Raw genomic sequence first — 15,359 nt, 5'->3', positions numbered from 1 at the left:
GCTAAAAATAAGCTGGAAATTCTGGAAGAAAGGCTGAGAGCCATAAAAGGAGTCGAAAGCTATGGATTTGGCGACGTCGCAAGATTGAGCTTGGTTCCCGGCATAAAAATACCACACAAGTTTAAGGCGCCAGAGTTTGAGAAGTACAAGGGTAATACATGCCCTAAGAGCCATTTGACCATGTACTGCAGAAAGATGGCTGCGTACGCTTACGATGACAAGCTACTCATCCACTTTTTCCAAGACAGTTTGGCTGGGGTAGCATTAAACTGGTACACCCACCTTGAGTCGTCTCGAATCCGTTGCTAGGCAGACTTGACAGACGCCTTTGTAAAGCAGTATATATACAACACGCATATCGCACCGGACCGACTGCGGCTGCAAAATATGTCAAAGAGGGACAACAAAACTTTCAAGGAATATGCCCAACGGTGGAGAGAGTTAGCTGCACAAGTTGAGCCGCCTTTGTATGACAGGGAGGTGGTGGCAATGTTTGTGAACACTCTCCAGCCTCCATTTTACGAGCACATGGTCGGGAATGTGTCTGCCAATATCGCCTATATCATTATAATAGGCGAAAGGATAGAAATTGGGGTTAAAAATGGGAAAATTGCAAACGGTCCGCCCGCAACTGCAAATTACAAAAAACCCAATTTCAATTCAGGAAAGAAGAAGGAAGGGGATGTGCATGCAGCATCGACGATGTCTGTGTTGAGAGGTCAAGCTCCCACTCATAGTTTTCGACCATACATGGGTCAACCCCCTTATGCGGCTAACGCGGCGTTTGCTCATCAAACCAGGCCTCAACAACAACAAGGGTATTATCAATCGTCGTTGCCCCCGACTGATACTTGGAGGGCTGGGGCAATTGCGGGTCCAAATCAGAATGCGGGCCAAAACACTTACCCAAGAAGGAACCAATTTGTTAATTTCACCCCTATCCCTACAACTTACGCAGAATTCTTACCCCATCTCGTCAAAAGGGGTTTGGTTGCTATCTGTCCGATGAAGCCTATGCAACCTCCGTACCCTAGGGGTTATGATGTAGAGGCCAAATGTGGTTATCATGGGGGAGGCGTTGGTCACTCAACTAAGAGGTGTCTGGCTTTTAAACACAAAGTACAGGCTCTAATCGACTCTGGGTGGTTAAAGTTTCAAGAAGATAAACCTAGCATCGAGACTAACCCGCTTTCTGGGCATGGGAGTGCCTCGACGAATGCCATCGAGGATGGAAAACATGAGTTCATAAGGGATGCGAGTAAAATCCGAAGTTCCAGAAAGTTTATTTTTAAGGCGTTGATAAAAGTGGGCCTTTTAAAAGGTGATTATGACGAGGATGTAACGTGTGCGCTTCATCCGAATGATGCGCACTCTATTGAGGAATGTGTTGAATTTGAAGATATTCTGCAAGACTTGCTGGATAGAAGTTTGATGCAAGTATGCTACAAGGATAAGGAGGGGGAAGTGTTCACACAAATTGGTGGGGAATCTAACGTAACTCTGCCTGAGCCGTTGGTGATCCATTTCACTAGAACCACCCCTGCGCCAGTGGCTGAAGAAAAGCCGTCTGTCGTCATCCGGGCGCCGTCTCCCTTTCCTTACAAAAACGAGAAGGTTTTCCCTTGGATGTATGGAGCACATGTGTTAGATGAGGGAAAAGGCGCAGATTCGGCCATTGAAAACATAACAAGCATAGGTGGGATGACGAGAAGTGGTCGAATCTTCGCGTCACCAATGGTGACAAGAGAGGAAACCAATAATAATGAAACAACAATGGTCGCAAAAGCCAAGGAGGTCTTAAAAGGAAAGGGCGCGCAGGTAGAGGAGACCCCTGACAAGGAGGAAAAGAAAGAAATATCCGAAGAAGAGGCCTGCGAATTTTTAAAATTCATTCAATAGAGTGAGTATAAGGTGGTGGAACAGCTGAACCGCATGCCTGCTCGGATTTCCTTGTTAGAATTGCTTATGCATTCTACCTCTCACAGAAAGTTGTTGATGAAGGTACTCAGTGAGGCTCATGTTGAGCAAGGTATTTCGTTGAACAAGTTTGAGGGCATTGTTGGCAACATTATCGCTAATAACTACCTCACCTTTACTGATAAGGAGATACCCACTGAGGGGAGAGGGCATAACAAGGCTCTTCATGTCTCTGTGAAATGTTTGGATCATGTTATAACACGTGTCTTGGTGGACAGTAGCTCCTCTCTGAACGTCATGCCAAAATCGACATTGGAGAAGCTACCCTGTGATGAAATGCATATGAAGCCAAGCTCTATGATTGTGAGAGCGTTTGACGACAGTAAGAGGGTAGTGATGGGAGAAGTTGAATTGCTAGTCCAAGTCGGTCCTTGTGTCTTTCAAGTGACATTCCAAGTTATGGATATCCTCCTGGCTTATAGCTGTTTGTTGGGTCGCCCGAGGATCCATTCTGCAGGAGTTGTGCCTTCCACACTACACCAAAAGCTGAAATATGTCATGGGAGATAAGTTGGTGATAGTATCAGGAGAGGAGGACCTCCTTGTGAGCGGACCATCGTCCACGCGATATATTGAGGTGGCTGAGGAAGCTCTTGAAACAACTTTCCAGTCATTGGAGATTGTGGGAAATGCCTATGTGGAGCCATTCCCAGTAAACCCGCATTTGTCACGTGCTTCTATCATCATGGCCAAGGTCTTGCTGAAAGAAGGGTATATGCCTGGTAGAGGTTTAGGCAAGCATGGGCAGGGGCAAACTTTCCCTCTAAAGGTCGTTGAGAATAGAAACAGATATGGCCTAGGGTACAAGCCCACCAAAGAGGACAAGAGAAGACTGATGGAAGAAAGGAGAGAGCGCGGTCTGGCTCGTGTAGAAAGGCGAGAACCCAGGGTGGAAAGGATTCATATTCGTGACATCAAGGAGAGCTTTCGTAGTGCTGGATGGATCAACGCGGGCCATATAGCAGCCGTGGAGGATGAAGATAGCTCTGAATGCTCAAGTTTCGTGCGGGCCTGCTCCCCAGATGCACCACTCAACAATTGGGAAACTCTGAATTTACCAGTGATGCTTAATTTGAATAAAACGTAATAGTTTTAATTAATCCTATAGCTTCACCTGGGGCTTTAGGATTCATGACTTACGGGTTGACGTTTTAGTTTTTGTGCTCAACGTGATAATCAAATCGTGTTTGTTTGTGTTTTATCATCATTTGGCATTCTTCATCATTTTTCCCGTTTATTTATTCTTTTTTTCATAAATTTAAATAATGCAGATATGACAATGAAAGTTTTGAAAATAACAATGTCGATATTCCTAATTTTGAGCACCCTGTCAATAATACGGAAGATGAATGTGAAGATGATCCGGAACCCTCTCCAGAACTCTTGAGATTAGTGGAAAAAGAGTCTAAAGAGATAAAACCCCATCAGGAAGAGATTGAAGTACTCAACTTAGGAGAGGAAGAGGAGATAAAGGAAGTAAAAATCAGTATTGGCATGAAAAAGGAAGTGAAGGAAGGGTTGCGAGCCCTATTGAAGGAGTTTAAGGATGTGTTTGCGTCTTACAATGACATGCCAGGTTTGGATACCGATATTGTGCAACACAAGCTCCCACTTAAACCGGAATACCTTCCAGTCAAGCAAAAACTAAGAAGAATGAAGCCAAAAATGTCATTGAAAATCAAGGAAGAGGTACAGAAACAATTCGACGCAGGATTTCTGGCTGTGGCGAGATACCCACAATGGGTAGCAAATATTGTACCAGTGCCTAAGAAAGATGGTAAAGTTCGAATGTGTGTTGACTATCGGGATTTGAATCGTGCAAGTCTGAAGGATAACTTCCCCGTTACGCACATCGACACTTTGGTTGATAATACGGCCAAGTACTCGCTATTTTCATTCATGGATGGTTTCTCGGGGTATAATCAGATTAAGATGGCGCCTGAGGACATGGAAAAGACGACCTTCATCACGTTGTGGGGGACTTTTTGTTATAAGGTGATGTCTTTTGGACTCAAGAATGCCGGGGCAACATATCAAAGGGCGATGGTGACACTTTTTCATGATATGGTGCACAAGGAGATCGAAGTTTATGTGGATGACATGATTGCAAAGTCTGAATCGGAAGAAGAACACATCCTCAACTTGAAGAAATTATTTGAGAGATTGAGAAAGTATAAACTCAGGTTAAACCCCGCCAAATGCACATTTGGAGTGAAATCCGGGAAGTTGTTGGGTTTTGTGGTTAGCCAAAGGGGGATAGAAATGGATCCTGACAAAGTGCGAGCGATATCGGAAATGCCTACGCCTAGAACGAAAAAGGAGGTTCGCGATTTTCTGGGTAGATTGAACTACATTGCTAGATTCATCTCCCAATTAACCGCTACCTCTGAACCAATGTTCAAGTTGTTACGAAAGAATCAGGTTGTGGTTTGGAACGAGGATTGTCAAGCCGCTTTTGAAAATATCAAACAATACCTGCTAGACCCACCTGTATTGCGTCCACCCGAGCCAGGAAGACCACTCATTTTGTATTTAACTGTATTGGAAAGGTCAATTGGTTGCGTATTGGGTCAACATGATGAAGCTGGAAAAAGAGAGCATGCAATATATTACTTGAGCAAGAAATTCACAGACTGTGAACAACGATATTCGTTGTTAGAGCGAACTTGTTGTGCATTAGCATGGGCTGCTCATCGCTTAAGGCAATACATGTTGAGTCACTCTACTTGGTTGATAGCCAAGATGGATCCGATCAAGTTTATTTTTGAAAAGCCTGCTCTCACTGGAAGGATAGCTCGGTGGCAGATGCTATTGTCAGAATATGACATCGTATATGTTACTCAGAAATCCGTCAAGGGTAGTGCTCTAGCAGAATACCTGGCTCATCAACCCATTAGCGATTATCAACCAATGCAACCTGAATTTCCCGATGAAGACATCATGGCTATACTCGAAGAGAACGAAGAAGATCGAGACGAAAAAGCATGGACGGTATTATTCGACGGAGCCTCGAATGTGATGGGACATGGAATAGGGGCAGTGCTTGTTTCTCCAGGGAAGCAGTACATACCAATGACAACAAGGTTGTGTTTTAATTGTACGAATAACATCGCAGAATATGAGGCTTGTGCTATGGGTATTCGAGCGGCGATCGAGTCCAAGGCAAGAGTTCTAGATGTATACGGAGATTCAGCTTTGGTCAGGCTTATATCAGGGAGACTAGGGTTACAAAATTAATTCCCTACCAGGCTTATATCAGGGGATTAATGGAGTATTTCGATTCCATCACATTTAACCACATACCGCGAGAAGAAAATCAATTGGCAGACGCGTTGGCGACCTTGTCATCAATGTTTGAAGTTGACCAAGATGCAAAATTACCAATGATTAAAATGAAGAGTCATGTAGAGCCAGCATATTTCCATTTCATCGAGGAGGAATTAGACGGTAAACCTTGGTATTTTGATATCAAGCATTATCTTAAGACCCGAGAATACCTTGAGAAAGCATCTGAAAACGATAAAAGGTCGCTAAGGAGATTGGCTGGCAATTTTATCTTGAGTAGGGATATTTTATACAAGAGAAATCACAACATGGTCCTCCTCAGATGCGTGGATGCAAAGGAGGCCGAGTTGATATTGAAAGAAGTGCACGAGGGTACCTTTGGCACGCACATGAATGGGCACTCGATGGCCAGGAAGATATTGAGAGCTGGTTATTTTTGGCTGACCATGGAAAGTGATTGTTGCACACATGTGAGAAAGTGTGAGAAATGTTAGAAGTATGCAGATAATATCAATGTGCCACCTACGACTCTAAGCGTGTTGTCTGCACCGTGGCCATTTTTGATGTGGGGGATAGATGTCATTGGAGCTATAGAGCCGAAGGCGTCAAATGAACATCGTTTCATACTAGTCGCAATCGATTACTTCACCAAATGGGTGGAGGCTACTTCTTACGCCAACGTAACTAGAAAGGTGGTGACCAGATTCATAAAAAGGGAGTTGATCTGTAGATACGGGCTCCCTAACAGAATCATCACTGATAATGCCACTAACTTGAACAATCAGATGATGGTGGTGTTGTGTGAGGAATTCAAGATTCATCATCATAATTCTTCTCCTTACCATCCAAAGATGAATGGGGCGGTAGAGGCTGCCAGTAAGAATATTAAGAAAATTGTGCAAAAGATGGTGGTCACCTATAAAGATTGGCACGAAATGCTTCCTTTTGCTCTACATGGATATCGCACATCGGTACGAACATCAACCGGCGCAATACCTTTCTCGCTTGTGTATGGGATTGAAGCAGTACTTCCATTTGAGGTGGAAATTTCGTCCTTACGAGTGTTAATGGAAACCCAACTAAAGGAGGCTGAGTGGGTTCAAGTTCGATTTGATCAGCTCAATCTTATTGAAGAAAAAAGGTTAACAACAGTGTGTCATGGGCAATTGTACCAAAGAAGAATGAAAAATGCATTTGACAAAAGGGTGCATCCAAGAGAGTTCCACGAAGGCGAGCTGGTGTTGAAGAAGATCTTGCCTGTACAAAAGGATCATAGAGGCAAGTGGACCCCGAAATATGAAGGGCCATTCGTAGTGAAGAAAGCATTCTCTGGTGCGGCACTAATTCTCACAAGGATGGATGGAGAGGAGTTACCGTTACCGGTTAATTCGGATGCGGTCAAAAAGTTTTACACATGATGATTCCGTGATGGGGGAATGCTGTTAAGGGATATTGACATGATCTTTACAGTTTGTTGTACTCTGTGTTATTTCATTCAATAAATACTGCATGGTTTCATTCATAATTTTTGTTCGCATGCTTCTTGAAATATTGCATGTCGCGCTGAGCTTTTAGGTAAATAAGGGAAAATAAAGGTAATGATAATTAAGCACACATGAGTAAAAGCATCGCGAGTATATTCGGTTGGCACAAGCTTGTTCCTGAGGGATGTCGTGAAAGACTAAAAAAGGAGAGAATAAAAATGAACATGTTGAATTCGTTGTCAATTAAGTTGTCTAGGGCATGGTACTTTCAAAAAACAAGCAAATAAATAAAGTTTTGAAAAAACAATAACTTGAAGTGGCAAAGATGTGGAGTCTTCTCCTGATTCAGGGTTTCGGGGGTAACTTGTGTTCATTTCTCGTTAAAGCATCTGCTTTCATATCGCGTGAACCCCTAACCTTTTCATTTCCCTTCAAAACAAAGGATTGTTGTGGATATAATACTGGGGCAGTTGTCATCATGGTACCGGTGCCCAACGATCCGTGATCGGGGAGCAAAAAAAAATAATGATAAATAAAAAATATATATATAAAATAAAAAAATGAAGTCGATGTGTCAACCGCTACAGAATTTCGTCTCATGGTTAAGGTTGTGGAAGGCAAGTCAAGCAAGCTTCAGGATGACGTGTGACCATTTTCTTTATCCAAATGATAAAAGAAGTTTAATTAATTGCACCCACTTTGAACCATAAGTCGTAATCATTTTTCATCACCCTAGACAAGAATCATTCGCATATCAACGTCAACCTAAAAGGTACATCAAGGACATCCAAAATCAATGAGAAAATTGTTGTAAAAAGGATAAGAAAAAAAAAGCTAAAAAAAGGGCTACAACAGAGGCAACAAAACAAGTGACCAAAAGGGAAAGAAAGAAAGTAAAGGAATGAATGGAAAAATAATAAAAGAATGTCCAGAGTTTTAAACTCTTAGAAACTGGTTGACTTAGCACTTTGCAGATGATTCTTTTTTAAAATGGTTTAACCGTTAAACACTTATTTGAGCTTTCATTATCTGTTTCTTTCATAACCCGTTTGCCTTTTAGCCACGTTACAAGCCGATTAAATTCCACGCCGACTGAAGATTGTTCGTCCTGATCTTTCTCACGAACTTAACTCTGGGAAGGAATGATGTGGTGACTGACATCATCACTAGAAGAAAAGAAAGGACATTGAAAATGAAAAGTGAAAATATAATGTAAAGTCTCCCCATCAATCGTCATCAACTGGGGCAATCCTTCCCACCCAAACCTTTTCACCTCTCCAAATCGTACTTACTGTGCACAGTAAAATTGGGGCAGTCTTGTGGGCCCTACATGTTTCTATGTTAACCATACCTCCCCAGATGAGGAGAACACAAATGTTAGCTCCACATACAATCATTCAGCTATCTACTTCTCGTCCCTATTTTTCCCTCACCTTCTCGGGTTCAAGCCAAATTGGATTGCAGGAAGCAATAAAGAGAACTTGAACTCATGGTTACACCCTTCTCTTTCTCATTAGAGGGCTCACTGTCTCCTGACATTTTTATGATTACGTTTTGAATGTACATCAAGTTTGATGACGATGTTGACAATGAGTTTCAAACATGGGCAGTCTAATTAAGAGAGAGTGGCACAATTTAAAAAAGGAAAAAGAGGAGAGCAAAGGTTTCACGTGTTTATGTATGCATGCATCCTCATGACATTACATCATACATTTCATAATAAGCAAGGTATTTTGTTTGAAAAATCCTTAAGGCACAAGAGAAGTTGTGAAAAGGATAATACGACATTTTCTTTCAAGTCTATTCAATGTTTTGCTCAGCGTTTACCAACGTTTCAGAAAGTTTCAAATCCAAGTTTTCTTATATGTTTGGACCCTCTCCTCGGCAATGGTCGAATTCAGTTTGTTATTCTATGTGTTGACCCTCTGCTAGGCCATGGTCAAATCCAAATTTTCGTTTTATATTGTTTACCCTTTGCTCGGCAATGGTCGAATTCAGGTTGTTATTCTATGTGTTGACCCTTTGCTAGGCCATGGTCAAATCCAAATTTTCGTTTTATAATGTTGACCCTCTGCTCGGCAATGGTCGAATTCAGCTTGTTATTCTACGTGTTGACCCTCTGCTAGGCCATGGTCAAGTCCGGTTTTCGTTTTATGTTGTTGACCCTCTGCTCGGCAACAGTCGAATTCAGCTTCTTATTCTATGTGTTGACCCTCTGCTAGGCCATGGTCAAATCTAAATTTTCGTTTTATAGTGTTGACCCTCTGCTCGACAATGGTCGAATTCAGCTTGTTATTCTACGTGTTGACCCTCTGCTAGGCCATGGTCAAGTTCGGTTTTCGTTTTATGTTGTTGACCCTCTGCTCGGTAACGATCAAATTCAGCTTGTTGTTCTGTGTTACCGGCCCTCTACTAAGCAATGGTCGAGTCTAGATTTTCGTTTTATGTTGTTGACCATCTGCTCGGCAATGGTCAAATCCAGCTTGTTGTTTTATGTTTCGACTCCCTGCTTGGCAAGGGTCGTCTTCTTTTATTGCAATCTTTGTTTTATGGATTCGGCTAATCTTATGTCTTGTATTTATCCTCTTTCATTTCATTTCCTTAGAAGATCTAGACGAAATTAGTATTTCTATCTTTACCTATCTTTTACTATATAATATGAAAACATCACTTTGTCATATTATCTAGTAAAATCTAAGTAAAGAGGGACAACTGTCAATACCAAATTTCGTCCGGATCGTTTTTGGATTTTTACTGTAGTCTATTCTCCTAGGTTTCATTATTTATTTATTTTTATTTATATTGTTGTTTTTATTTTTATTTTCATTTTTCATCTTTTTTTTATCCTTTTTATTTTATTTATTTATTTTATTTTTATTTACTTATTTATTTTTTCATTGCCATTTATTTATTTTTTATTTATTTTTTTATTTTTTTATTTTTTTATTTATTTATTATTTGGTTTATTCCATCTTTATTTATATATGTTATTTTTATTTTTATTTTTATTTCATTCTCCACTTTTTATTATTTTTTGTTTTTAGTTTTATTACCCTTTTTATTTTATTTTGTTTTAATATGATATAACTAAAAGAAAACAAATAAAAGAAAAATAAGGCATTTTGTTTTTTTTAAAAAAAAACGGGGGGAGAAAAGAATGTTTGGTTTGGAGGGAACATTGTACGTGTGTGTGCTGGGAAGAGGGGGCAGAAACCGTTTCTACAGAGAGCCAAGGTGGTGGCAGAGACGTTTTGGAGGAGAGCAGGGTGGCAGACGCGTTTTAGGTGCGTACGAAATCAATACAAGCAATTTGGCACAGAGAATTGCACAAAAACAAGCACGGAGAGCAGATTGGATTTTTAGGGGTTTTGGAGGAAAAGTAAAAGGATTTTTTCCACAGCTCCGTGCCTTCATCTTGGATCATCCATTGTTGAGTAGTTTTTCACCATTTTTGCACCTGCAAAGAGAGACAGAAGTCAGCCACTCAAGGGAGAAGAGTACTCATTGGAAGCACGAGATTGACCATAGCAAGCGGATCTTCGAGAGGTAAGTAATGCTATTTAGAGAGTTGTTTGTTTGCCCTTACACATATGTCTGTTGAAGTTGCTGTTTGCGTATGACTGTTGTTTGAATACATTCCACTGTATATGTTCACTGTTGCATCACCCTCCCCACGTCCACTTCTATGGTCTTATTTTTCTGTTCCAAGCAAGCTCAAAATGAGGTAGGTTCCATAAGCTATGCCCCCCAAGCCTCTGTTCATCTCCAATCATCAATACTGAAATTGAAACAGTAAACACAAAACACACAACAAAAAAATCATGTAAGAGAGACAATAGAATAGTGTCTTCATCCTCACTGAACCATTCCATTCCCCACTGGAACCACCTTCCCAACCACATCATCAATTTTCGTTTCCGACACAATCCACCGAGAACTCCCTCGGCGTGTCACTCCCCCTCACCTGCAGTCAACCAAACTCAGAAACATAAACAAAAACAAAACCCATTCTTCTCTTCTCTTTTCTCCCCGCTTTCATGGAACCCTTCAACGTTTCTGTTCATCTCCAATCCCCAGCAAAATTGAATCCTCAAGCAGCAAATACCACCTCTCTAAACACACGCATAAAGTCGAGCCTCTAACCGTTTTTTTTTCTCACCATCTCCACGACTTCATCTTCTTCCTCACCAAACAACAGTCACGCACATAACAACCCATCATACAATCAAGGAAATAATGACAGAAAGAGGGAGAGATCGGAGGGTGGCGCACGCCGGCGACGGTGGCTGGGGAGTCACAGCGGCACCGGCGCGAGTAGGGGCGAACCGCGGACGCATCGGTGGCGGCTGGCTCTGCTCCTAGTGGTGAGGATTCGTCATAGAGCAGCAACGTGTCTTGCCTCTCGCGCGAAGAAGAGGAGGAGAGGCGAGAACCTGGAGCTGTGGCCTGTGGCGATGGGCATCGTTGGCGGCGGCGAGGGCGTGTCCAAACTCGCGCGCGACGAGCGGCAGAAAAGGGAGAGCTTTCGCCTCGACCGGGGACGGCTCCGGCGACGAACGTCGTCACGGGCGACGCCATGGACCGTGGCTCGCGGTTGCCGATTGTGTGAAGATTGAGTGATGATCGTCGTGTGTCAGAGGTGAATATCCACGGTTTCTGTTTGTTCAGAGGAGGAGGAAAGGGGACCTCTCGGACGCTGATGGCAAAATGGGGGAATTCAACCAAACCCCTAATGGGATTAGGGTTTCTGAATAGAGAGGCTTTGGGCCTAGCGGGGACTGCCTCTTCTTCATGTTGACGCGCATTTCTCATTCACACCCCCCTCTTGTCGCAACCGGAATCGCGACGGGACGACGATCCAAAAAGAAATCGCGGGTAGGGAAAAGAGATTTGGAGTCGCCACCATAGTTTATTATGGAAAACTACGGAAAAACCATAAAACGATAAAGCACGGTCTACGAAAACCAAAGATTGGGTTCGGGAGTCGGTTACGCGTGGGGAAGGTGTTAGCACCCCACAACGCCTGCCCTAAGGCAGTACCTTTAACTAAATGCACGAATATGATGTGATTTTCAAAATGTTTAACTATCCCCTAAAATAAAATTCTAAAATAAACAAAACATATTTTTTAGTTTTTTGGGCCCGACAAGGATTGACCTTGCTCCTACGTATTCTCATTCAAAATGAGAAATCAGGGTTACGTAGTTCTTTTAGAAAACTGCTTGAAAATTTGCTTGAAAATTGTTTAGAAAATTTTGTTTGGAAAATGATTATGCATAAATTTGGATTTTTGGGAAAGTGAACCTGACAAGGGCTAGCCTTGCTCCTACGTATCTCCACTTTTGATGGAGAATCAAGGATCACGTAGTTCTGGGTAGCAAGACTATTTGTTGTTTAAAATTGTTGATGTTTTCGGGTTTTTTTGAAGATTTTATACCTTTTTTTGTATTTTGTTTAAGAAAGAGAAAAGGTTGTTAGCACAAGGACGATGCGTGCGATCACACATGTGCATAAACCTTTAAAACATATTTTTTTTTGTTAATTTTACTTAAGGAAAAGAAAAGGTTTTTAGCACAAGGACGATGCGTGCGATCACACATGTGCCTAAACCTTCAAAACATATTTTTGTAATTTTATTTAAGGAAAAGAAAAGGTTTTTAGCACAAGGACGATGCGTGCGATCACACATGTGCCTAAACCTTCAAAACATTTTTTTGTAATTTCAATTAAGAAAGAGAAGAGGTTTTCAGCACAAGGACGATGCGTGCGATCACACATGTGCCTAAACCCTTAAAACGTATTTTTTGTAATTTTAATTAAGAAAGAGAAAAGGTTTTCAGCACAAGGACGATGCGTACGATCACACATGTGCCTAAACCTTTAAAACGTATTTTGATAAATTACTTTATTTAAATTGTAAATATTGCATTATTAAATATATATTTTAGGATAAGTAAATATGTAGAATGAGTAGATAGAAGAAAATAAAATAATAAATAAAATAAAAATAAAAGAAATAAATAAAACAAATGAAATAAGATAGACAAAATAAATGAAATAGAATAAAATGAAATAAGAAAAACAAACGAATAAAAATAACGAGCGTTGGGTGGATCATAAACGGACGTTGAGAATGAGGAGAAATAACGAGCGTTGGGGGAATTATGAACGGATGTTGGGAATGAAGTTAAATAACGAGCGTTGGGGGAAATATAAACGGACGTTGGGAACGAAGTGAAATAACGAGCGTTCGTTTCGGGGATTAACGAACGTTCGTTGAGAATGAGGAGGAGGAACGAGCATTGGGGACGAGCGTTCGGTTTGGATTTGAATGATGAGCGCTCGTTGGGACGAGCGTTCGTTGGGGACGAACGTTCGTTGGGAAAGGGTTGAATGACGAGCGCTCGTTAAGGACGAGCGTTCGGTTTGGAGTTGAATGACGAGCGCTCGCTGGGACGAGCGTTCGTTGTTGGCGTTGAATGACGAGCGCTCGTTGGGGACGAGCGTTCGGTTTGGAGTTGAACGTTCGTTGGGAAAGGGTTGAATGACGAGCGCTCGCTGGGACGAGCGTTCGTTGTTGGCGTTGAATGACGAGCGCTCGCTGGGACGAGCGTTCGTTGGGGACGAACGTTCGTTGGGAAAGGGCTGAATGACGAGCGCTCGAGCGTTCGGTCAGGAGTTGAATGACGAGCGCTCGTTGGATCGAGCGTTCGTTGTTGTCGTTGAATGACGAGCGTTCGCGAGCGTTCGTTGTTGTCGTTGAATGACGAGCGTTGGCGAGCGTTCGTTGCTGGCGAGCGTTCGGTTGGGAGTTGGTCACCAAATGGTCCGTCCAAGAAGTGGACGGACAGACGTTCGTTGAGGAGGTAGGGGACGAACGTTCTAAAAAGGCTTAACGTGCGTTATTTATGGGCTTGGCCCACCCGGGTGATTTCTAACCTAGAATCTCCTAGGGGTTTGGCACCTTCCCTTCCATTCCTCACCCACTCAGATTCAAACACTCTCCCGTAAGCTCACTCCCACGACTCACACACTCTCCAGAGACCCAAGGTCTCTTACTCTCTTCGCGGGCTCGCCGCCACCTACGCCAGCGCCGGCCACCTTTGCCTCAACCAGCACACGCCTTGGCCTCGCCGGCGACAACTCGCGTCACCAGCCCTACTGCCGACCGCGGCGCCACTGCTTTCTCTCCCTCGCTCCTCTCACACTAGCCTAGGGTTGAGGCTTTCCCACCTTGGGCACTTCCTGCCGCCGCCTCTGCCAGAGCCGGCCACCGTCGCCTCTAACTGGAGCGCGCTTCCTCACCGGCGCTACCAGCATCGCTTTCCTCCCTCTCCGTTCGCGGATTCTCTCGACTGCTAATCGTCCCGGCAACACCACTCTTCCCTCTCTTGTTTTCCATCGTTATCTCCTTAATTCGTATAACAGACTATGTGCGTGTGTGCTGTTTGGTGAGGAAGAAGATGAAGGTGTGGAGCTGGTGAGAAGAAAACGGTTTAAAGGCTCGACTTTATGCGGGTGTTTGCAGATGAAGATGAGTTATCAGTGAAGGCAACCATGGAAGCTTACCGAGACCGTGCTTGGGGGTTGAGATTTTAATCTGATATTGTAATGTGCTTATGCTTTTGGTTTTTTTTTTGTTTTCTGTATATGCCTATTCAAATCCTTTGCTTTGCTGGTGATTTGGCAATGAGCGGCTTTGCTGATAATTGCTTTTGGTTGTGGTTTGGTTAGAATGCTTGAGAGGATATGAAAGGGGATGACAATGCAAAGGTTCAGTGGTGGATTAGCGTTTTACAGGTGAAAGAAATTGGGGATGGTGTTGAAATCACTGGAGAAGGCCGAGGGGTTTGGCTGGATATTGATTTGGTCTCTTTTGTTTGCTTATTTTTTTTAGTACAAGGAGGATCAGGAACAAGGTAATCAGGAGATTGAAACTGAAGATATTAGTGGCAAAGTCATACATGGGAAGTCACATGGTGAATATGGGAGGGTGATTGTGCGTGGAAGGATGACGACGGACGGGAACATTCATACATCCAAACACACTTAAACAGAGCAACATCACAGTATAATGCAGTATGACTACGCAAGTGAATAAGGCGTGCTTACCTCTAGGAGCTCCACTGGCCGCCGTTAACTATGTGAATCCGGTGCCTCCTCCTCCTCTTCCAAGCTGGCTTCCGCGTCTTTTTGCAGGTGCCAAACGTGGTGAATGCCCTCTCGAAGCCCTCACCAATGGTGCCCAAGATGAAGGTCTGAGAGACAGTGTCCAAATCCCCTTTTTTCTTTTCTTCCTCCAAACTCTCCTCTCTTTTCTGTCCAAAACCAGAATAATCCTCCCCTCTGCTCTCTCTCGCTATGTGTTTATTGATCCTTTCTCTGTGCCCCGTATCAAAATCCCCTTGTACCGATCCCGTACATCCCAAAACGTCTCTGCCATTCCAAAACGTCTCTGCCATCACCCGCGTACACTGTAAAACGGTTTCTGCTCCCCTTCCTTCCAACACGCGCACCCCGTACCCTGTCTCCTAACCCCAAACATTCCTTTCTCTTCTTTTTTTTTCTTTTTACTAAAAAACAAAAATGCCTTTTTCTTCTTGTTGTTTTTTTT

The 15,359-nt window shown here is 42.8% G+C and overlaps 1 protein-coding gene across 1 annotated transcript; it reads left to right on the top strand.

Annotated features, from left to right (window-relative positions):
- The first annotated feature begins 387 nt into the window (after window positions 1-387).
- On the top strand, window positions 388-1,899 carry LOC148197573 (uncharacterized). Its single transcript, XM_088115575.1, has one exon. It carries the CDS (start codon window positions 388-390, stop codon window positions 1,897-1,899), a length of 1,512 nt encoding a protein of 503 aa, XP_087971701.1.
- Window positions 1,900-15,359: the final 13,460 nt, after the last annotated feature.

This window comes from Vigna umbellata, chromosome 5, assembly GCF_029865625.1.
Source record: "Vigna umbellata cultivar VRB3 chromosome 5, Vumbellata_1.0, whole genome shotgun sequence".
Taxonomy (NCBI): Eukaryota; Viridiplantae; Streptophyta; class Magnoliopsida; order Fabales; family Fabaceae; genus Vigna; species Vigna umbellata.
The sequence above is the reverse complement of the archived record's forward strand: the minus strand, read 5'-3'. Positions and strand labels throughout refer to the sequence as shown.